The following is a 25,089-nucleotide window of genomic DNA, read 5'->3' as shown; positions in this document are numbered from 1 at the left end:
ACCATGTGGTGAGAAGTAGCAGGAGGTCCTTAGTCTTGGGGGCTCCCAGTATGCCTCAAGGCGCGGAACGGACTAACCTCGTGATTGTGGCAGGGGGGGGAACCCAAGTTTCATAAGTCACCACGGGTGCAAGACTCGCCATAGCCCGACTCTCATTTTAAAGTCCGGACGAGTCAAGTCTAGAATCTCACATGTTTAGGTTGTTTGCTATAAAATGTGTTTGCTATCCATGCACTCTCTTATGATCAAATGTTTAATCTGTTGCATGATGTTTATTTATATAATTAGCTCACCCTTGTCTTGTTTTTGTGTATGTTGTATGTTTCTCTTTTGCGATGATCATCCTTGTTGGATGTGAGCAGATGAGCATGAGCCCACTTTGGAGGATGTTTTGGAAGACCAAGACAACACTGATGCTGCAGCTTAGTTTTTTTTTTAGGGATTTATAATTTGTTGACCTTCTAGTTGAACATATGTATCTATTTTGAAAAACTCTAGCATTTTTCCCATGTGTTTTGTTTATTTAATTTCCTCTAGATTTCGGGATTACTGTAATCACAACCTGATTAACTTTCCTACTCTTCAACTGCTCTCTTTTATTATCAATGTGGACATCTTGATTTTTAGACATGTATGGTATAAAATAGGGATGTCACAGTAAACATTTATTCTAGATGTAAATTACCAAATAATATTCATTTTAATATCTATAAGATTATTTTAAATAATGAGTATATGGATTAAATTGTTAATATACATTTGTTTAAGTCCAATCTTTATTGGTAATATAAAGATGCATGTGAGGGAGTTGAGACTCGAAGTTCATAAATTTTTTATTACAGTTCATAAATCTTTATGTTTTCTTTCTCTTTATTTTTTTCACTACAGTTTTAGAATAGTTTTTAGACATTTAGATTTTTCCTTTTTATTAGAGATCTATTTGATGGGTTTTCATATGGTTAAAAACCTCCAAAAAGAGGGTGGTATAAAATATAGAAAGACTAGAAAAAATTTACAAAATAGATTTATGTTTTAGTATATGTCTTCATGCTAATGAATTTTTGTATGAATTTTCAAATTTTGACTTGTTATGAGAGTTTTTAAATCATATATTCTATAACTTCATTTTAACAAAACAAAAAAAATATTTTTTCCCATAAGTTTCAAGTGTATACTAATTTTTTATATCTCTGAAATTTGTATCTCTATTTTCTTTTCATATTAATATTTAATATAATTACCTTTTAATTAAATGTGCCAACATGTTAATTTTGAAAATATAAACACTAAAATAAATACTTGAACGTTGAACTAATTTGATTCTATTTATCTTTTAATTTAATGGTCAATATGCTAATTTTAAAATTTTTAAAACTGAAATAAACACTTGAACATACATTGAATAAATAACATTAGAGAATAAGAGAGATTTAAATTTAATGCCAACCTATCTCTCATAATTTGGATTCTGTTTTAAGTGTATCTAGAAAAAACTAAAAGTCAAACCCCTAAAAGTAAAACATATTTATGATTTTATAAGAAATTACAACATAATTCTAGTTTCAATTGTGATGATCAACTTCTAAGTTTTGTTTCTTGGAGGGTTTTCTTTTAGTGATCTTAACCACACTTATAAAATGACTGGTTGAGAATCTTTAGGGTTAGAACCTTGAAATAAATTTCAAAATTTAGTAAAAAAAATTGTGGAATAGAACTTTCAAAACGACAATATCATGAGTTACAAAACTCCGATTTGGGTGTTTCCACACCGATGTAAAAGATCACGTTCTGAACTATAAATTAGGTTCAAGAAACACTTAATTTGGATGTGTAGAATGAAAGTTATGAATATGAAATAAAACTGGATAGAAATTGATATTTGATAAATCGAGAAGAAGAAAGAAAATAAAACAAAGAGACAAAGATAAATAGAAGGAAAGAATCACTCTTCCAGAGGAGGCAACATACAAAGGATGGAAAGTCCTTTGATACAGTCAAGGGTTCTTGAATCACTCAAGAACTTAAGAGAATCAATCTCACTAAGATAAGGGACAAAAACCCTTATTTCTCTGCATAAAAAAAATCTAACTTGTGCATTTGATGAAAATAGTTAAGCCTATAAGGGCTGAAGTTTAAGTTTACAAATTGGGCCCTTATTACAACTTGAAAATAAATTCAAAATAAAGCCCGCTAATTGATTGGCCCAAAGACATAATTTGGTCAATCAATTTTACAAAGATTGGGCTATTTTAAAAACAAGCTAACTTATAAAATAATACAACAGCAAAAATGGAGCTTTAGTTTTCTTCCATTTGGGTCATAATGAAATTCACCATCTTGGCCTTTTCTCCTTGAAAATTGGGCTTGTATTCAATTAATATGGATAGTTTTATTGAAGAGCTTTCTTTGTCTTCCTTGTTTTGGCCCTTGTCATAAGTCCTTCAAATCCTTCAAGTGGATATTTTCTCTTGCTCTTGGTCACGTCTTCATCACCTAGCTTGAGCTTCTACTCTGGTGATCAACAATAAAGCTTCCCTTCCTAAGAAGGTTTCCTTTAGAGCTCAACTACTCATTTTGATACTTGAGGTTTCTATGTGATGAAGGTTTCTTATTATGGCTAAACAACAATATCCTTGCTTAGTTGCAAAGGCCATATTTGAATTCTTACATAACCATCTTTTGGTGCTCAACATCAGTTTTGGGACTCAATTGCAATACTTTTTAATTATTTGAAAATTTCGAAAAAATATCACAAACAATTTTTTTTTTTTTTTTATTTTCTATTTCTTAATACCTCATTTTGTAATTATGATCTTAAAGAGGCTTGATTTATTTAATAATGTATCATATTCATGTATTATAAGTGTAAAAAACATATACTAAAATGAGTAAATTAGACATTTATATGAAGGCTTATGGGGAAGGCTTTCTAGAATCAACACGGTCTTCAATTCCAAAATAGTCTCATTGACCACGATCATACTTGATACTTCAAGGGCTTTTTAGTCCAATAAAAAGGTAACCGAGAAAGATCCATGTTAAAGAAATGTGAATGACTGAAATCTTGGGAAACCACCTTAAAGAAATTATTTTTGAAGTTTTTGTAGTATGAGGTAAAGGGAAGGAAAAGACAGACACATGTCTTGTTGGTCAAAGACAACCATCTCATAGGATCACTCAGTTAATTATTATAAAAAGTAAGAAATGTCATAGCAGAGCGTGCAACCCCAGCTCCAAACACAATAGTCAGAACATCTGTAGGTACCCATAGTTGTTAGGGTGTAGTTGAGCAAGGGCTACATTTAGTAGCCATAAGACATCCACAGTGATGTCATCAAGAAGGAATTGAAAATGAAGATTGGTTATGAAATTAAAATAAAAATAGGAAAAATTGTTAGTGCCCCCTCCTAGTCTCGATACATCATTTCCATAGATGAACACCTGCCTATAAACATGTTAATATGTTTAGAAAACTTTCTTTAACTAAAGGAATGTTCTCCTTGAAGTACCTCACATGAGCATTACACTTAAACCTAGAGAATTGCCTCCAAACACTCACATAAACCAATTTTGTATTTGTCTTGTGCAACAACACCCTCGTCGTCCTCTACCGGGATGGTAGACAGATTGACAACTTTTTCACTAGTCACACTGCACTCCACTCTAATATTAAGACTAGCGGCTTGACTACCGACCCCGACGTTATCGACACGACTATTATGGGACGTGTAACCCCTTTTTCCAGATGTCACTTGTAGACCATTTATTAACTCAGAGAAATAAAACATTTGATACCACACTAAACATTGAACTTAAAAAAAGGAGAAACTTTATTTATTCAAAGGTCTCAGTCTTAGAGCAAATATGCTGGGAAGAGAGTACTGTAATAACTATGACGACATCTGTCATAAAAACACGTTACTTATAAAAGGAAGAGAGAATGCCAAGCGACATAGCGCCCCGTAATGCTACACATCACACTTGACAAGCTAAAGGCCCTAGTTTTCCCACGTCTAAAAGACCATTCGCATGCCTCGTCTGACTTGAGCTTAGGGGGTAGTATATTGTACAAACCGTGTCCAAACAAAATGAAATTTTCTTTTAAAAAAGACGGGGGAGGGGGGAGGGGGGGCAATGAACCATATAGGGTTCCAAACCCCAATTCGAGATCGATAACACTAAATGATTGTTGGCCACCTTGAGAAGGGACTTATGTCGACAGGGCTTTAGCCTGACTCCACCAAGAACTCTCAAAGGTCTAATTAAGGGTAAAAAAAACAAAACAAGCATCATCTAGTGATTAACAATTAATACATGAATATGATGTGATTGGATCGAGATTAACAAGTGAACAGAGTTAAGTCTAAATCTTAATGCTATAAATGCATGTGGCAAAAACACCCAAAAGTGAATTCTAAGAATTTCCTTAATTTATATATGAAACTAATACCTAAAGACATCAACTTCAAAGTTTGAGTGTTTATTGAAAGTATCCACCATCAAAAATTAAAAACAAATAAGTGAATAAAACATTCGAAAAGAGTTAAAAAATATCATTACGATCTTTCTTAATCCATTAAGAACAAAAATTATGAAAAATTAACCCTCTTAATTTTATATTAATTAAAATATTAAGATTACTATTCAATACCAATACGATTAAAATCTTTTTGAGATTTCAATTCTAATATGTGCCAATTCTAAGAATACCAAATTTTATTTATTTATTTATTAATTTCAACTTTTTATAAACTAATTTTAATATTTATAACCGAGATTACTTTTTTATATTTTTCTCTGGAGGGTTGTTGAAAGAGAGCCAACCCATAATGGTGAAACCATGGTGTAAAGGGTAATAAGGGAAAAAGAATAAATGGGTGTTACATTATCTTAATTTTGTCGAAGATAAAAAAACTGTAGGAGGGTGGTGGAGCCAGGGCAGTGTATGCGGACAAGAAAAGGCTGCTCCTATGGATAGTGCTAACTACCTTTACAGACAACAAGCATAACACAACATTACATTACAAACCAAATGAAACGTGTTGCCTAGTGTCGGTCACCCGTCACACATGTTACCTTATTTTCCTCTTCTTTTCTTTTCTTTTTTTTTTTCCACCATCACTTTTATCATAAGTTTTACTCTTTAAAAAAATAATCATGCCTCTATATAAAGTGATGCTTCATACTAATTTATCTTGCTCGAATAAAATATTTTATTTTACAAAAAAATGTATATGATATAGCAAATGAAAAATCATATCAGTTAAAAAAAATCTGATTACATCATTAATCCCAATTAATGAAATATGTATTGGTGTCTGTTTGAACATCGTAGGAAAAACAATAATATAATTGTTGCCTTAATAACCTCTTAAATATATATATATATATATATATATATATATTAAAACTAAAATAAATTATTATTTTTATATATATTAAAAATTGAGGATAAAATCTCTCTAAAATTACTGATAAAAATACATGCATTACAAATTTTTTTATGATAATAAAAAATAATAAAATTTTTATTTATTTTGTAACAAAATGATTCATTTTAAAAAATAGTAAAACAAAAAATTAGTTAAATTTAAAAAAATTACTTAAAAGTTAAAATTGATAAAATAATAATTTTAATTTATAAAAGACGATTTAAAAAATATAATTAAAAAATAATTATAAATACCAAAATATAAAATCCTTTTTATATATTAGAAGAAATGATAATATACGTATATTGATAGACATACACAAATTAGGAATATATTAGGTGAATGCATGTAATATTGTATAAGTGATAAGTCATTGTTAATTTTTATGATGTTAGAGAGTTACTAAATGAGTTAAAAAAGGGTTATATATTAGTTTATAAATCTTCTATTAGTCTACTGTGTTGGTCTAGTGGTGAATGCACTAGACCAGACTCTCCTACATTTGGAAATTTAATGAGAGAGCTTTCGGGTCAAGGTCTACAAGTTGAAAGTGTTGGAGATTGAGTGTGACTAAAGGTTAGTTAGAGTAGAGGTAAGGGGAGCTACCTTTTAATGTCTGAGTAATTATGTATGAGTGCATGATAATCATGATTGTCAAGTTGTTTTCTCAAGCCAAACATTGTTGTGTTGCATGTGTTCCATTGAGTGGAATAGGTATATAATCTACTATGATTTTAATTGTGTGTTTGTGCATGTGTTCATGTCCATATTGCCTTGTGTGTGCAGTAAGGTTGCATGTACTACTTATAATTGTTGAGTTCGTTTAAAGAAAATATCATTGTGTTGCATGTGTTTTGATGAGTTATGTTCATCCTTATATTCGTAATTTTATATGAATGATTTTTAGGGTTTTCACGTGTTGCATGAACATGAGACATGGTTTTGGGTATTATATGATTTTATTATATTATTGTTTTCCAAGACTGGGCTGCATTCTAGTGTAAGGTATAATCCCAGGTAAATACTGAGCTATGTAGTGGTGGTATTGGGTTATGTGGAGTTGTTAAAGGGTTAGTATAACATATGTTATGGGGTTGCCGGGTTTTGTATGGGTAATGTCATGTTGATATATGCCTAGGCCATGTTGTTTTATATAATTATTATTTGATTGAAAACCATGTTGAGCTTTCTAGTATGTATATGTGATGCGTATGAGTTGCCATAATTGAGTTTCATGGTCCTTACCTTGCTTCAATGATGGTTTATGACTGTATTGATGAGTAAATGACATGTTGTGATGTTTCCATGTAATTTTGAGTTGTTTTGGGTAGTTAGTGCACATTTTTTTAGGCTGGCCGAGTTGTGGCCGAGCTGGTCTGACTGTTCATGTCTAGGATGTTCACGACCTTGGTTTCGAGATTCTGGAGCTCAGATTTGGATGTTATTTGTGTTGTTTTGGGATTTTTTTATGTTGGTCGACCTCCTGGTGGCGTTGGCTGAGCTGTTTGAGGTGTCGCTTGAATTGTTTGTGTTTTGGTCGAGTTGTATGATTGTGCTGTTTGGGAACCTCGATTTCAAGGTTCTGAAAATTATTTTTTAGAGTGGTTTAGGTAGGTGGTCTTGGGGGTTTTAGCACATGACCCAACTGTCTATGGTGTTGGCTGAGCTCTTTGAGCACTTTATTATGTTAGTCTAGGTGAGGCCAAACTGTTTAAATTACTTTCCAAGTAGGGTGATATAATTGTCAAGTTATTGTAGTGTGTACTGAGTTGTTTTAATTATTTGTAATGTTGATTGAATTGTTTTTCCTTACTATTGTTTGATGAACCATGTTGTTGTGTTGATTGTGTTAGAGACAATAAATTATATATCGTCTTATATACTCTTTAGTCATGATGTAAGAAAGTTCTTGCTTCGGTGAGCAAGCCTTGTTTTGGTGAACAAGCAAGTACTACGTTGGTGCATAAGTCTTATTTTGGTGAACAGGCAAGACCCACGTTGGTGCATGGGGCCCGTTTTAGTGAACGGGAAAATCCTATGTTGGTGTGTACTCTCAATTTTGGTGAACTGGTCGCATGTGCTGGGATACAAAAGATCATATAGAGAGATAGTTATTGATGATGATGACATTGTTTATCTGGATAAGAGTTTGAATTAACAATGTGTTTTCTGTTGTGAAATGGATGGATGTTATGAAATTGTATTATTATATGTGTTTTTTTATGTTCATGTTGTTAGCTCACCCTTGCATCTGTGACGATGATTTCTACAAGCGACGATCGTGAACAAATAATATTGCAAAATGTATTGTTAATAATACTGATATTGTGTAGATCGAGAGGCGAATAGAGAATTATTTTCGTAGTTTTCAAATTTATTTCTTTTAAAAAAATTATATTGAAAAGTCATAGTACAATATTTCAAGTTATATTAAAATTATTTATTATTTTCACTAATTTTAATTAATTTTATATAACGTAACCAAGTTTTTCAATTTTTTACTATTCATCATATATATATATATATATATATATATATATATATATATATTATAGAATATTTTATTTATAATTTTAATTTTTATATTTTTTAAAATTTTAGTTTATTAGTTTAGAAAAGTATAATATTTTATAATTTTCAATTATAAATACATGTTATTTTATTTTGAATCGATCAAATTAATTATTTAATAATTAATATGCAAAGAATAAAAATAATTATACTCAAATTTAAATATTCACTTAATTACTTTTTATTCTATTATTTATTTATTTATTTAATTCAATTTTCTTTCTCTACCAATAAAATATCGATTAATTTTATCAATTCGGAAATATAACAATTTTTTTCAAATTTAAATCTCAAAATATTAGAAAAAAATATGATTTTTTTCGTATGTATTTAGTGAGACAATTTATTTTGCATCACTTTTACCTTAATAGTAAAGAATTGTTTTTAAATTATTATTAAAACAATAAGATATTATTAAATTTATTAAAAATATATGCTTAGGAAATAATTATAAAAAGTTTTATTAAATTTAAAGCATTAAATGATTAATAAAATAACTTATATTGATTAGGAAAAATAGATAGTAAAATATATACATAAAGAATGGTTATCAGACAATCAACAATTTCCTTTATTAATAATTATACATAAATTAATTATAAATAATTTTATTTATTAATTAATATCGTTAATATTTATTTACCAATTATTTCACTGTTACTTAAGACTTTCGATAAAGTAAATAAAAAATGAAAAAAAAGATAATTATGTTTTAAATATTATGCCTAAATTATATTTTTTTAAATATAATAATTAAAATTACATATAAGAATTGAAATAAAAGAAAAAAGAAAAGTCACTCTCTTCCCTTAAATCAAAGAGCACATCACACTATAATTTCCTCTTGTCTTCTTTCTCTCTCTCTTTCTCTCGAAGTGTTGAAGTTGCAGAGAGAAAAAATGGATTGAGAATTTTCTCTCTCTCTCTCTCTCTTCTCTTCGGCTTTCACTTTCCTTCGGATCATTCTGGTACCTCCTCTTCTTTCCTCTTTCATTTCATTCTTTTTTGTTGTTTTTGTTTGTTTTCTTTCTATTGGTTTAGATCGGCTTTGTTTGCATGACTAGAAGGAGAATCCACGTTCTCCGTTCGTTGTGTTTTCGGTTCATGCAATTTCATTGAAATTGCACTCCAAAATTTCACTTTTCAAGGAGCTATAGAAGAATTTTCAGTTTATTTTTTTTTATTTTGTTTCTTTTAGGAAATTGAATTAATTATTGTAAGAAAATTCCATTGGTTTTTAGTTTAACTTATTCTCTTTTGTTGTTATCTTCTTTCTTGCATTAATTGTTCTGTTGATATTTTGCGCCAATTTTGCTTCCTTATATCTCTTTAAAAAAAATCTTCAGTTTTTTAGGGTTTATGATGCCGCGAAAGGTTTGGATCCTGAACTACTTTCGGCAAGTTGTTTTGTTTTCTTGTCAGATTTCTGTTTTTGGTAGTGTTCTTGGGAGTTTTAGTGGTCAATCAAGCCGCTAGAGAGATTGTAAAGAAAATAATAATTGATAATTTGGTGAATATTTTTTAAATAAAATATTGAATTTAGTGAATCCTAATCTCAGTGAAGTTTGTGAAGCTTTTGATCATAAAGACTTTTCTATAATAGGATAATGCACTACTACATTATTCTTATTTATTTTCCCTATGAATACCGTTAGATATTACATAAGTTGACGTTTGGTAATTGGTACTCAGTTAATTATTTTACTTTTTTTTAGCTTCTTTGCTATGGAAGACACGGATTCAGTTGCTACGCTGATAGATTCTACAACTTCCAAGATACAACAGCTGCAAAAGGCGTTTGCTGAACTTGAAAGTTACCGTGCTGTTACTCTGAACCTGAAATGGAAAGACCTAGAGGAACATTTTCATGGTCTTGAGAAATCCTTGAAGAGGCGATTTGATGAATTGGAAGACCAGGAAAAAGAGTTTGAGAACAAAACGAGGAAGGCTCGGGAAATACTGGAACAGCGGCAAGCAGCTGTTTATGCCAAGGAGCAAGCCACGTTGCAGGGGCTTCAGGAGAAACGGGATGCTGCTGTATTTGATATTATGAATGCTCGAGAAAAGCACAGGAAGGTTTCGTCAAGTGAATTGGCTATTGTCTCAAATAGGGGTAATGGGGCATTGTGTGTGGAGGAGAAACCAGTAGATGTCGTGTCCTTTGCGGCTAAAGGTAAAGTGGGAGAGGTGGAACTTTCTCCTGAAATTGAAAATGTGGAGTTGTCTTATCCAGACTTGGTAAAACTATGTAAAGAGATGGATGCTGCGGGACTTCACAAATTCATATCTGATAATCGTAAGAACCTTGCTGCTGTAAGGGAGGAAATACCACATGCATTAAGAGCTGCTCCTAACGCTGCCTGTTTAGTTTTAGATTCTCTGGAAGGATTTTACTGTTCAGAAGTGTCAAATCAGGATATAAAGAAGGATGCTAACTTACTGGGTCTTCGACGAACATGTATCATGCTGATGGAATGTCTGTGTGATTTCCTGAGAAACTCAGATTGTGTTTCTAATGTAATTTCGGAAGATATCAAAGACAGGGCAAAGACAATTGCTGAGGAATGGAAACCCAGATTGGATACTCTTGACATGGATGCTAGCAATGGGAATTCCTTGGAAGCTCATGCATTTTTGCAACTTCTAGCAAGTTTTGGTATTGCATCTGGTTTTAATGAGGAGGAGTTATCCAGGCTAATTCCAATGGTATCTCGACGTCGCCAAACTGCTGATTTGTGCCGTTACCTTGGGTTGTCAGAGAAGATGCCTGGTGTGTATTTGTTCTTTACTTCATTTATGGTCTTTGACGAAGATCAAAACCTTAAATATAGAATCTTAGGTTTTGAACAAAAATCTTATACAGCCAAAGGAAAATGGATTTAAGTGGGCTTTTATGAATATAATGTTATATAAATTATCTTGTAAGAATTAAGAAAATCTCTAAAACTTATCCATTGCAAAGTAACCAGTGATAGACATAACAAGTGCAAACCTTCAACTTAGTTTCATAGCATAATCCCCAAAATGGCTTTTGACATGCATACACCAATGACTTTATCATCTATATTGATCCCGAGAGTGAAGTAGCTGAGTTATTGCATCTGTTTATTTTTATTTCTACTGATTGATTTGGCTTTTTCATGTGCAGGTGTCATTGAAGTTTTGGTGAATAGTGGGCGGCAAATTGATGCTGTTAACTTGGCTTTTGCATTTGATCTTACAGAACAATTTTCACCCATTCCTTTACTGAAGTCTTACTTGAAGGATGCTAGGAAAACTTCGTCTCCCATCAAAGGTGTTAACTCATCTCCTACAGCACAGGTAAGTTGTTTAGAATCTGTTTTATCCAGTAATTATCCCTCTGTTGTTTGTTGTAATAATTTGAACTAGTGCTCTGAAATGTATTTGAGTTCTCCAGACTATATGCCCTGTCTATTGAAGTTTCTATAATTTGTTCTCATCGTGAAATTTTAAGCTTGGTAGTTAGATAGGAATGATTGTATTGGAAATGTTTTTAGATTTTCAGAAAAAAAAGGTCATCTGGTAGAGGTGCAATCTTATGAATTCTTTCCCAATCTTACTAGGCCTCCTATTTGATTTGATTAGGAATTTGGATTATGTTACTCATTTCATTGAGGTGCAGTTTTTTAAGATCTTACCTACTTTCATGCATAAATGACTATAAAATGTTACAAAATAAGTTCTGGCAAATAAGGTAGAAAGTGGGCAGCCCGGTGCTGAAGTTCTCACCTAGTGGGTCCTGGGTACACAGACCAAACCCAGCAAGCCGAGAATTTGAACTCATGACCTCTAGGTCGCGGAGCATTAATGTCAGTGCTGTACTGCACGGAGGCTCACCCTCACAAATAAGCTCAGAATATAGCAATATAAATTAAGTTGAAGTTCAAATTTCAAATGTGGCAATAAGATTTTGTTAGTCTATCAGATTGTTGTTGCTTGCCTTGTTATGACTTATTTGGCTTTCAATTGGTTTTCTTTCTACTCGTAGTTTTTCTAGAGCCTTTTCAGCCCCAATAATTCACATACCTCCATGTTCATTTGTCCAATGCTTTACATATCCCCATGTTTTTTAAATTAATATTTTTTTGGACTATGCATCATCCAATGCAAAAAAGCATTTATTGTTGCCCTAGGTTTTCAGTGTCAAATTTTGATTCCAACACTTCTGCGCTCCATTTCTCTAAGGCCTACGCCTGCATTGCAACTTCCAAGCTGATAAACCTTCACAAATAGTGTTTGACCTGTCTGCTTTCGGGAGTACCTTTTTTTCTTTAAGGACTTGTATATCTCTCAAACCATACCCTAGGTGACTGTTTTAAAATGAGAATGATACAAGAATTTTTCAGTATGCATACTTTGGAGCCATACCTTTATAAAATCCGTATGGAGGCCCCATGTAGATCACTTCAAGGACCATCTAGGAATGCATTGTTGATATGTAACTTCTGCAGTTATCCAGATTTGCAACAATCGAGAGTAGCTGTCACTACTAAAATTTTGTACAGGTGGGAATGTCTGTGTAAGGCTTGATGACTCATGAGATAAGACTGAGAGGGCTGGGGTAGAATGGAAAATGAACGAAGGGTTTGCTTGTAATTGCCTTTATGATAATTCTGTTAAATTGTCTGAGTGTTAGCTTCTGTCATAAGCCAAATCAGCAAAAAGAAACACAATCTTGTTGTGTAAATTTGTCTATAATAGAAATAACGAGATTTTACATTGCTTTAGTTGAAACAACGAGGACAGAAATGCTCTGATTTCAAAAACTTAGAGGGATGAGAAGTTAGTCAAGTCCCTCCAAAAATTGATGGAAGAGACGTTCACTCACTGTCTTGGTTTGTGTGAGGGTTGTACCAATGCATCACAAAAGCATATTTTGGTGTCTTCATTAGGTCCTTATTTGTGTGCATGAAGATGTCTGATCTTGATGTTTGATTTTAAACCTGTTTGTGTGTGAATATATATTTGTCCCTTCTGTGATAATCCTAATTAGATGCTACTGTCTCAGATTGATGTTAACGAGCGAGAGCTGATTGCACTTAAGGCTGTAATTAAGTGCATTGAAGATCATAAACTGGATGAGCAGTATCCTCTGGAACCTCTCCAGAAACGAGTGATCCAACTGGAGAAGGCGAAGGCTGACAAGAAAAGGGTAACTGAAGCAACAAAGCCTCAACCGAAGAGACCCCGTGCTAACAGTGCTGGATATGGTCCACGTGTCACTAACTTTCCATCTGACAAAACTTCATATGCTAGAGTTGCTGACAGGTATCCTCCTCAATATGTGTATGACCGATCTTACATGTACCCTGGACCAACTGACAATCACTGCCCCCCTCTCATGGCTTCTGCAACTTATAACATCTCTCCTAATCCTGCCAACTACTTTGGGAATGGTTACCAGTACCAAGCCACATATCTCCACTAGTTAGCATACGCCAAACACGGTGAGCAGATGACCAAGACACCCTTTGTTTAATATTTAGTCTTAAGTCTTAACCCTTAAGCTGTTGTATGTTGCACTTTATCTATGTAGTTTTAAGAATCGATGAAACTGATCAAATCTCATCTTCAAATTTTAACTTGTGTACTAGAACATATTCTGATCCTCTAATGTATGCACCCTGTTGTTACCTTTCTACTATATTTTCTTCTTTCTTAGATCTCATTGCCATTTCTCACTGCATCCTAGGAACTACACTTCATGTTTTCTCTCTTTTAAACTGTACACTAGACCTCGTCACTGCATCTTAGCAACTACACTTATGACTCAATTTGTTTTAAGCTTATATTATTCTTAAAAGTACATATTTAATTTATTTTATTGTTAGTTTATTTTATAAAACCAATTCCCTTCTAGTCGATGTTTTATTTATTCAAACATATGCTAAGCTAATAATATACTATTCTTTAATTGAATTTGTCAAATTTGAGTTAGTGATATAAAATAACAAACTTGATTTTCTTTATAGTTTATAATAGGTCAAGTTAAAACTTGCTGATTACCAACATTATTCACAGGAGACTAGGCATAGATGCATGTAGCAGAACCAAGCAATTATTTTAGTGATTCCATCAATGTGATTTATAATAATAATTAAAAAAATAAAATTTGCTTTTATAATAATTGCTTTAAAAGTAACTGGTTGTTTTTAATTGACTTACGTAGAATTTTACTCTTTTATTTTGATCAATCTACAATTTTTTTTAATAGAAACATGTGATCCATATATATATGGTGTACAAATTTGGCTCATTACTTAATTTTATCTACTTTTATTTTTTCAACTTCTTACACTTTAACTAATTAAATAACCTTTTAGGGTACTTTAATTAGCCCTAGGTGTAATTAAACCATAACAAAAGAAAAAATATATGCAAAATTATGGATTGAAATAAAATTGAGATGCTTTAAATAGGAAGACCAATATTAAAAATTGAGTAAAATAAGGATACCAAAATCATGTTTAAGTATTTATATTTAATTAATAACAGTATAAAAACATTTACACTATCATTCTATAACAAATAAATTCACTTTTTTGGTTATAATAGAAATTCTGATTGGAAAAAGAATATATTTTTTTTATTAAAATGATGTTAAACGTGTTTCCAAACATTGTGATGAAATATAGTTCCTACATCCCAAAATTATTATAGTTTTATCCTTTACAGTATTTCAAATATATCCGCTTTAATGTTTTGAGAGAGTGAGATTATAATAACAAAATTGTTTAAATAACTATTTTATTTTTTAAAAATAATCTTAAGTTGCACTAATAATTGAACTTATAAATAGTCGATAATTGAATAATGTGTACAAGTTTAACTATAAATATTATATACGTTGCATTCTAAAAAAAAGTAATACTAATCTTCGTTTTCTATATAATAAGTTATATATATAAAATTTGTTTTTCATCTTATTTCTATTGGATGATGAATATTTGTATATTCATGTACATAACAACTCAAATATTAATTCAACATTTTTTTTAAATGTAATAAAATATTATAAAAATTTAACAAGAAAAAAATTATATAAAATTTAAAGCAAAGTACCAAATAAATTAAAATTATTTTAATAATTAAAAATATACACCGTAATATTCTATTATTTAAAAGTGTACCTACTCTTTTTATATCTGAATAAAAATTCTTATTTTGTCAACTATTAATTCAGATTTGCCATCTTTACCGTTGAACTATTGATTGATTATCAGTTAGTATTATCACCAAACACCTCAGAATAATTAATAACTGTTGCATACATTCTTCAAACTGACAAAGTATATTATAATAATATTTGCATACATGTTTAGTAGTTAATGATACTATTTTATTTATTATTCTTTTCAATATTTAAATATGATATGACATAAATTTTACTCTTTTTTTTGTAATTTTTATGTATTTTAAAATAAATTAGTTTTGATAAATAATTTTTAATATATTTTAAATTATTAAAAACATACATGACTGTAACAGCTCCCGAGAAGAATATCTGTTTGTTAACTTTGTCGAAGACACCGTCGCATTCACTCCATTCACCCAAACACTGCGCAGTTTCCTCAATCCTTTTCTCTGTCTGTTACGGAAAACGCCAATTCGAAAATGGAACTCTCAAAAATAGAAATTCCTATTAAATACAAGAATTAAAATTATTTATTTTAGGTAAAATTATCTCTCACTTTTTATATTTAAAAATTATTTTTTAAAACTTTATGCTTAATATATGTTACTTTTCTTTTTATGATTTCAGACACTAAAAAAAAAATATGCAGATAAATTGAAAAGATTGGAGTGATATTTGAAGATGGAAAAAAAAAATGAATGACTATGTAACTGTAAATATATTAAATGAATATTTTTTATTTAAATATTACAATTTAATTAAAAAATCTTATTTTCTAAAATACTAATTTTAGAAGGAAAAAACAAAAGACAGTAGAAAAAAATAGTGAAGAAAGAGTGTCAGAGACACACTCTATTAATTAAACAAACACTGCGACCACATATTCTTTTCTTAGTCTTCTTCTCCTCACTTCTCTCTCTCTCTTAGGGTTTTATGTGAGAAAATGGATTGACAATTTCTCTCTCTTTCTCTTTCTATTTTTTTTTTATTTTTTTTTCACGCGAATTAGGTAACCCTTCTTTTTTTTTTCTCTCTCTTTCTATATAAATATATGTATATATTTCCGTGATTTTGTTTTCTTGCTGTCGGTTTAGATCGGCTTTGTCTGCTTATGCGGAACAGGAATCCGCTTATTGCGTTCATCGATTGAGAGATTTTCGGGGCATTGTGCTCGAAATCTGCTCACGAACTGCACTGTGGTGAATTGTGTTAATATTTTTTTATATAGTCAACTGAACTTGTGATTTTATTCGGTGATTTTTATCAAATTGTTGTCTTTTGATATGTTTTATTAGTTATTTTTATGAGTTTCTTTTGATGGTTGGAATTGCCTTGTCTTAACTAATGAGTAGAAATGTTGTGCTGATTTGCCCCTGTTTCCATTTTAGGGTTTTTGTTGACGTGATTCAGAAGGTTTGGATCTGGATATCTTCGTTGGTATGTTTCTTAGCATTTATTTTTAATTTTTGTTTTTGGAGTCTGAAGGTCCTTCTAGTAACTAATTAAGCTGACCGACGAATTATATAGAAATGAACAGTGAGGATTCCGTGGAGGGTTGAAATTTGATGCCAAAAATAGTTAATCAAGTGGATTGAACTCGGGTTTTGTTTTGAAATTTCAGCTGGAGTTTTTGATGATGTAATAAGGCTAGCTTCGCCCATTGTGTACTTAAATAAGTTGTCTGCGGGGGAAGATGCGCTAGATTCTTGAGCTAGATTCTTTTTTTCTTTTTCACTCGTAGTATTAACTTTAGCTGTAGGGTATTGCTATTATCGTGTAAGGAACTGGATGCTCTGCCGTTCAAATTATATATCAGAGTATAGTTAATGATTAATAATTGACAATCTTCTAATAAGCTTTCTTGGTTTATTTCAAGTAAATATGAAACTGTTGATATGGGAATTGCACCACTATACGGTTATTTCTTCACTCGAGAGAATCTTAATCCTAATGTGTAGATATCATTGCAAATTGGAGCATAATTTTACTGAATGCTGGTTATTTGATTTCAACTCTAAATCTGTAAGCAGACTTCACTATATGAAAATAGTATCTATTTTTGTGTGAATATGTCATTAATACTCTGTAACAGAAATAGTTGGATTTTTGTTTGCAATAGTGTTCAGTTTCAGTGTTTAACTGGAAAATCTTAAAATCAAGGTCGTTATTGATTATTTTTAAAAATTCTCTCTAAATCTTACTATAATAACCAATTATTTCTTCATAATAAGCTGAATTAAGCACACACTTTATCGAGGAGGGAGTTTTTGGAGGAGCACACATTATTAATTGCCAGTCTTCATTACAAAATTTCTAAGCTACCGAGTTTTGAAATGTATAAGAAGTTAGAAACTTCAACCTTTAACCCTATAATATATACTTCACAGTGTTGTGTTCAAAACACTGCCAAATAATCATGTCTGACAAAATCCTATTTTAGGCAATTGGTTATGCATTATCATAAGCCTAAAACCGTAAGCCTTATTAGCTCTTTCTCTCAACCTTCATCATTGATGTTCTCAGTGACAACTTTTATCTGTCTTTTATTGTTTTATTTTTCTTCCATCTGGGTAGTACCAATATTGTTTTTCTCATTTGGTGCATGTATGACTATCCTCATATCAAGATGATGACTATTTTCATTGATGTTATATGTTTAATTTTTGCTACTGCACGTGGTCTGTGTGTACAAAATTCTAAACTTGGTTTTGGTTTCATTTATATCCAGCTTCTCTGCTATGGAAGACTCGGATTCCGTTGCTACACTGATGGATTCTACAACTTCTAAGATACAACAGCTGCAGAAGGCATTTGCTGAACTTGAAAATTATCGGGCTGTTACACTTAATATGAAATGGAAAGAATTAGAGGAACATTTTCATGGTCTTGAGAAATCCTTGAAGAGGCGCTTTCATGAATTGGAAGACCAAGAGAAAGAGTTTGAAAACAAGACAATGAAAGCTCGCCAGCTGTTGGAGAAGCGGGAAGCTGCCGTTTTTGCCAAGGAGCAAGCTTCGTTCCAGAGGATTCAAGAGAAAAGAGATGCTGCTGTATTTGCCATTGTAAATGCTCGAGAAAAGCACAGGAAGATTTCATCACGCGAATTGGCTACTGTCTCAAATGGTGGTAAAGTAGGGATAGTTGTTGTAGAGGAGAAACCTGTGGATAACGTGTCCACTGCAGCTGAATGTAATGTGGAAGATGTAAAACTTCCTGAAAATGGAAATGTGGAGTTGGTATCTTATCCAGAGTTGGTGAAATTATGCAAGGAGATGGATGCTGCTGGAATTCACAAATTCATATCTGATAACCGTAAGAATCTGGCTGCTGTAAGGGATGAAATACCAAATGCTTTAAGAGCTGCTCCTAATGCTGCCCGTTTAGTTTTAGATTCTCTGGAAGGATTTTACTGTACGGAAGTGTCAAATCAGGATGTAAAGAAAGATGCTAACTTATTGGGTCTTCGCAGAACTTGTATCATGCTGATGGAATGTCTCTGTGATTTCCTGAGCAACTCAGATTGTGTTTCTAATGTAATTTCAGAAGATATCAAGGACAGGGCAAAGGCAGTTGCTGAAGAGTGGAAACCCAGATTGGATGCTCTTGACATGGATGCTAGCAATGGGAATTCTCTGGAGGCTCATGCGTTTTTACAACTTGTAGCTAGTTTTGGTATTGCCTCTGGTTTTGATGAGGAGGAATTATCCAGATTGATTCCAATGGTATCTCGACGCCGTCAAACTGCTGATTTATGTCGTTTCCTTGGGTTGTCAGAAAAGATGTCTGGTGTGTATTTGATCTTTATTATGCTTGTCATGATATAAAACTTTATAGAAGCTATAGGAAATTTTGAGCTGTATATATGCAAGGAATATGTTTTAATTATTTTGTTTATTCTACATTTATTTTTGTTTTTAGTGTTTCATTTTACTTTTTGGATACGCAGGTGTAATTGAGGTTTTGGTGAACAGTGGGCGGCAAATTGATGCTGTTAACTTGGCTTTTGCATTTGATCTTACTGAACAGTTTTCTCCCGTTACTTTACTGAAGTCTTACTTGAAAGATGCAAGAAAAGCTTCTTCTCCTGTCAAAAGTGTTAACTCATCTCCCACTGCACAGGTGTGTTATTGACTTGCGGTTCTTCTATATGAAGTAATTATTCCACCATTGTGTTCTTTTCACTGTTTGAGCTAGTTATCTGATATACTGCCTAGCTTTTGTGTTTTCCTAATATTGTTTTTCTTAGGGTCATAATTGCATGCCACTTGTGTCATTTTTCTAAAACAAGATAGCATATAAAAGCGATGCCTCTTATCATATGGAACGCTAGAAAAGTTTCTGATAGAACACTCATTTAAGATGAATGGTGGAGTTAGAGAAGGGCTGCTGATGTGGCAATTGAATATGAATGATTGTTTGGAGATGGGTAAGGAGTGTGATAACCGTCAGGAGTCTTTTCTATTAGAGACTTTGAGGGGTTGTGCCAGGGACTCATCTGTTTCTGAAGAGTTTAGCTCTAGGATTACTGGGTCATCCTTTATAATGATCATTCTGGTTCCTAACAGTTCCTTAGCAGATAGAAACACTACTCTTCAAAATGTTATGAGCCCTGTTGGTAAAACTGATGAACTGGAAGGCCATCACAGTCCATTCATGTTTGTTTAAGGAAAAAAATTTAGAATTGTAATTTGTACGAGAAATAAAATATTTTTGCTTAAATCTATATAGCGGCAACAAATATATTATTTTTAGAAAGTAATTTAGTGGCGAAGCCTCATGAAAGTCTAAATGCATTACAAAAATATCTTGATTTTAGAGTTTGCCATCTTTTTTTATGTTTAGGACCTAAAGGATATGCATGTCGTGACAGCTCGTGAAGTTTTTAATTCTCAGTGTACACTGTACAGTGTACACAGAGCTTTTGGTTTACTATTTGACTTATGGTTGCTCACTGATGTAGTTTATTGTATTCCTGATCCTCATTCTTCCTTTAAATCTAAACTCTTCTTTTTCTCTAAATTGAATTTCAATGGGTTTTTTAAAACGAAATTGTCAATAATTAAAATTAACTTTATATCACAATTTAAATTATATGCATTGTAAATACAAAATAATTTATATATTCAAATGTGTTCTTTTATGATGATTTTAATTTTATATTTTATATATTAAAAACATTTATGTATTTAAGAATTATATTATCAAATAAGTATTTATTTTGTGCAATGCCTAATTTGAAATGTTAGTTTTTGCTTATTAGCCAACTTGGCTAAAATACGCAACAAGCCGTCCAATATCTTTGAATATTTAGTAAAAGAATCTTTACAATTAGGGGCAGGCAGCGCATCGAAGTGGTGGCGGCTTTGTAGTCCCCAAAAAAATCTGTTAGATTTGGCACTAGTAATTTGAATAGTGTAACCACAGCTGGGAATAATTTAAGTGGATAGGCAATTTGTACAGTGCTTGCCTTGGTGGATAGGCAATTTGTACAGTGCTTGCCTTGGCCGAAAAAGATAAACGTCAGTATACATGGATAACTATTTCCTTTCTTTAACTTCATCATAGCATATTTCATGAATCTCCCAATCATACCCATGCTAGTGGATAGTGTTTTATAGAATCTCTTGCTGAAGTATGGGATGACCAGGATGTGGATGGGTGGGGATGCTGACCCCTTATGGGATCAGATGGATAAAATTCTAGTTGTTTGTTTACCGGAGTCAGTTTCTGTCAACCTGAATCAGAATAAGTGGACACATCATTCTGTTCCGCATGTAGATGTAATGGCTTTAAGATATTTTACTTTATTACTCATGTTGAAATTTATGAAGCGTGGCATCGGGGTTCCGAAATAATCAGACAAAAACTGCTTCTCTGGGTACCTAAGGGTTCTGTCTAAGTGCATCTATACATGGCACAAACATATCTTGCATACTTCTGATGAAATGCATCCATACATGTCACAAACGTATCTTGTGGTAATATACAGTTTCTATTTTCTTTCTTTTTGATATTCCTACCGACTTTTGTTTCAGATTGAGGTTAATGAACGGGAGCTGGTTGCTCTTAAGGCTGTAATAAAGTGCATTGAAGAACATAAACTTGACGAGCAGTATCCTCTGGATCCTCTGCAGAAGCGATTAATACAGTTAGAGAAGGCGAAAGCTGACAAGAAGAGAGAAACTGAAGCAACGAAACCTCAACCCAAGAGACCTCGCGCAAATGGTGCTGGATACGGTCCACGCGTCACTAACATCCCCTGTGATAAAACTTCGTATGCTAGAGTTGCTGACAGGTATCCACAGTATGTATACGACCGACCACCGTACATGTACCCTGCACCAACGGATAATCATTGCCCCCCTCTCATGAGCACTGCAACGTATAACATGTCTCCCAGCCTTGGCAACTACTTTGGAAATGGGTATCAGTACCAAGCCACTTATCTCCACTAGTTAGGTGAGATGTGAGAACGGGGTAATTATGATCCTTTTGTTTAATATCTAGTCTTAACCTTTAAGCTGTTGTATTGTTGCACTTCCTCAAATGTAGAGGTAAAATGTCATGCTTAAATTTAACTTTTGTAGCACAACATATTCTGATCCTCTAATGTATGAACTCTGTTCTCGTTTTGTACACTCTTTGCTTTCATGCCTTTGTACTCTATCTTTCTCGGCTTCCATCTGTTGTTGTTTAGGTTAAAATTAATTAAAAACCACCAATTTTGGAAGTTTCTCATTTCATGATTTCCTATTATAATTTTGGTAGATTTTGTTTGAAAGAGTGTCACTACTAGTAGTAGTATGTGCTGTCGAGCAATTGTTCCTAAACATATTTTTCGTCTTTGTGTAGAACGGAAAACATAACTGATTCAGGGTGGATAATTTTAATTCAGTATCCTTATCATTGGATACTTGGAAGCTTCTTCGTTGTATTTTACATATCGTTTTGTTTAGCAGACTGGTAAAATATTGAACTTATTTGAGCAGTTTTTCATCACAAACAATATGTTTAGAGAGTTTAAATGACCTTTTCTGATTATTATTTTAGCTTTTGATTTGAAACTTTTAACTTTCCTCGTAAAAAAGTGGGTTCATATTTATTTAGAACAACCATTAGTGAAAGTAATGGAATTTAGAATAAAAGTTTTATTGGGTAATACAAGTTTAAATGCAGATTCAAAGCATTCTTCATTCTCCTTGATTTTTCACTAGGAAATTAAGATGGATATTTCTCCTGAGTATCCGAAAACTTCTTCTTACACCTCTAATAAATAAAAATACCCTTTAATAAAATTAAACTAAATAATTAAAAAAATTAGAAAAAATTAACATTTCCAAAATTTAATAAAATCTTTAATAAATTTTGAAATTTATTGAAAATTGATTGAATTTCAAATATTGAATAATTAAATGGATTTCAAAATCCATTAAAGATTATTTTAAAAAGTGTTTGAAGAAATTCGAATTTTATCACTCATTTTATACATAAAGTATTCTTTTATTTTTTTTCAGTCAAATTTTCTTTAGTACTTGACAAAGAACTCTATCAGCTTAAATAAATATTTAAATCTTGAGTCAATAGATAAAAAAAATATAAAACTTTAGACAAAATTTGAAAGAATTCTAAAAGACATAAAGCAATAAAAATAGACAATTATAAAACTATCAAAAGAATTAAATGAGACAAGCATATACTCTAAAAGAAGACTGAATATACTTTAATAGATTAAAAATCATAAATAATAGTGTAACATAATTATTTGTGTTGAGCTCTGGGTGGATGTATGTAATATTGTATATGTGATTGTTAATTTTTATGATGTTGGAGAGCTAACTAAGGAGTTAAAAAAGGGTTATATATTAGTTTATGCATCTTTTAGTAGTTTAGGCGTGCTGGTCTAGTAGTGAATGCGCTAGACAAGGCTATCATGCGTTTGGGAATTTAATTTCCTTTTAAAGCGCTGCAAACCTCTGTGTGACAGGGTTGCTTCCTACGTGGTCTCTAGGCCAGGTTGTTTATGTCCTTGGCTTTATGATTGAGTTGTCGGGCTGGTTGTTGAGCTAGGTCAGGGTGGGGTGTTGACCGAGCTCCTTGCATCGAGCTAGGGTGCAGTTATAGTAGGAACACAACCTAGTAGTCAAAAAGGGTTTGTTTTAAGCTTTTATATTTTTTAAAAGGTCCAAAATGGTGAGCACCATTAAGCACATGTACTTTTAGGCTTGTGGGCTAGAGGTGACAGATATAGGTCTAGTTTAGGAGTATACATACTAAATTAATGATGGTCAGTCTCATAATTAAAACCCAACCATCTTGAGGAAATTTTTAGAGAAAGAGATAGGGCTTTTAGGCCAAGGCCTACAAGTTGAAAGTGTTAGAGGTTGAGTCATAAAGGTTGCTTGAAGTAAAGGTAAGGGAAGCTAACCTTCAATGTCTATGTTTATTAGATTGTTGTTTTCCAAGACCAAGTTGCATTCTAGTGTAGGGTATAATCTCAGGTAAATACCAAGCTATGTAAGGTGGTATTGGGTTATGCTGAGTTATTAAAGGGCTAGTATATCATGTGTTATGGGGTTGTCAGGTTATGTACGGGTAATGTCATGTTGATATATGTCTAGACCATGTTGTTTTGTATAATTACAGTGTATTTGTGATGTGTATAATTATTTTCCATTGTTGATTTCCATGGTTCTTGCCTTGCTTCCATGATTTTTATGATTGAATTGATGAGTAAATGATGTATTTTGATGTTTCCATGTAATTTTGAGTTGTTTTGGTAGTTAGAGTACATTTTTTTTGGGTTGACCGAGTTATGGCCGAGTTGATCGGGCTGTCTGGCCGAGTAGATCGAGCTTTCTGGCTGAGCTAGTCGGGCTGTCCAGGTTTGGGATGTTCTGGACCTAGATTTTGAGGTTTTGAAGCTCAGATTTGGAAGTTCTTTGTGTCGTTTTCTTTTTTTAATGTTGACTTACCTCTTAGTGATGTTGGGAGAGTTGTTTGAGGTGTCATTTGAATTGTTTGTATTTTGGTCGGGCTATATTGTTATGCTGTTTGGGAACCTTAGTTTCAGGGTTCTGGAAATTATTTTTGAGTGTGGTTTAGGTGGGCTTAAGGGTTTTAGCACATGACCGAGCTGTCTATGGTGTTGGCCGAGCTCTGAGCACTTTGTTGAGTTGGTCTAGGTGAAGTCGAACTGTTTAAATTACTTTCCGAGTTGTGTGATGTGATTTCCAAGTTATTTTAGTGTGTGTGCCGAGTTGTTTGAAGTGTTTACGGTGTTGGTTGAATTGTTTTTCTTCACTGTATTTTGATAAACCATGTTGTTGTGTTGACTGTGTTTGAGACAGTGGATTATATATCATCTTACGTACTCTTTAGCCATGATGTGAGAAAGTCCTTGCTTTGGTGAGCAAGCCTTGTTTTGGTGAACAAACAAATCCTGCGTTGGTGCGTAGGCCCTGTTTCGGTGAACATACGAGACTCGCGTTGATGTGTGGGCTACATTTTGGTGAACGAGAAAGTCTTACATAGGTGTGTTGACTCAATTTTGGTGAAATGCTCGTGTGTGCTGGAGTATGAAAGATGACATATAGCGAAAATGATTGGTGGTGATGACATGTTTTATCTAGACTAGACTTTGGATTACCAATGTGTTTTGTGTTGCGAAATGGATTGATGTTATGGACTTATATATTATTAGATAACTGTATTATAATAATTATATTATTATATGTGTTTCTTAATGTTGATGTTATCAGCTCACCCTTGCATTTGAGGTGATGGTTTCCATCTACGATAATTGTATTTATATGGGAGTAGATAATATTGTAGAGGATATTGTTAATGATGTTGGTGTTGTGTAGTCGAGAGGTAAGTAGGGAATTATTTTCGTGGTTTTCAAATGTTATTTCTTTTAAATAAATTGTGCTA

General features: G+C 32.3%; 2 protein-coding genes across 4 annotated transcripts; both read left to right on the top strand.

Annotated features, from left to right (window-relative positions):
* The first annotated feature begins 8,813 nt into the window (after nucleotides 1-8,813).
* Nucleotides 8,814-13,668, top strand: LOC106774175 (FRIGIDA-like protein 3). Its single transcript, XM_014661058.2, has 4 exons — nucleotides 8,814-8,971; nucleotides 9,719-10,773; nucleotides 11,152-11,324; nucleotides 13,033-13,668. Exons 2-4 carry the CDS (start codon nucleotides 9,729-9,731, stop codon nucleotides 13,450-13,452), a joined length of 1,638 nt encoding a protein of 545 aa, XP_014516544.1. The 5' UTR covers nucleotides 8,814-8,971; nucleotides 9,719-9,728; the 3' UTR covers nucleotides 13,453-13,668.
* A 2,367-nt stretch (nucleotides 13,669-16,035) lies between these two features.
* On the top strand, nucleotides 16,036-21,810 carry LOC106774203 (FRIGIDA-like protein 3). Of its 3 annotated transcripts, none has more exons than XM_014661108.2 (5): nucleotides 16,036-16,168; nucleotides 16,548-16,596; nucleotides 17,888-18,945; nucleotides 19,106-19,278; nucleotides 21,195-21,810. In XM_014661108.2, the coding sequence occupies exons 3-5, from the start codon at nucleotides 17,898-17,900 to the stop codon at nucleotides 21,612-21,614; spliced, it is 1,641 nt and encodes a 546-aa protein (XP_014516594.1). In that variant the 5' UTR covers nucleotides 16,036-16,168; nucleotides 16,548-16,596; nucleotides 17,888-17,897; the 3' UTR covers nucleotides 21,615-21,810. The 3 variants fall into 3 exon arrangements, with proteins under 3 accessions (XP_014516594.1, XP_014516595.1, XP_022641715.1); XM_014661109.2 differs by lacking the exon at nucleotides 16,036-16,168 and adding an exon at nucleotides 16,207-16,358; XM_022785994.1 differs by lacking the exon at nucleotides 16,036-16,168 and adding an exon at nucleotides 16,250-16,367.
* The last annotated feature ends 3,279 nt before the right edge of the window (nucleotides 21,811-25,089 follow it).

Source organism: Vigna radiata, chromosome 9 (genome assembly GCF_000741045.1).
Source record: "Vigna radiata var. radiata cultivar VC1973A chromosome 9, Vradiata_ver6, whole genome shotgun sequence".
Lineage (NCBI taxonomy): Eukaryota > Viridiplantae > Streptophyta > Magnoliopsida > Fabales > Fabaceae > Vigna > Vigna radiata.
Note: the sequence above shows the minus strand (reverse complement) of the source record. Positions and strands in the feature narration are given on the sequence as shown.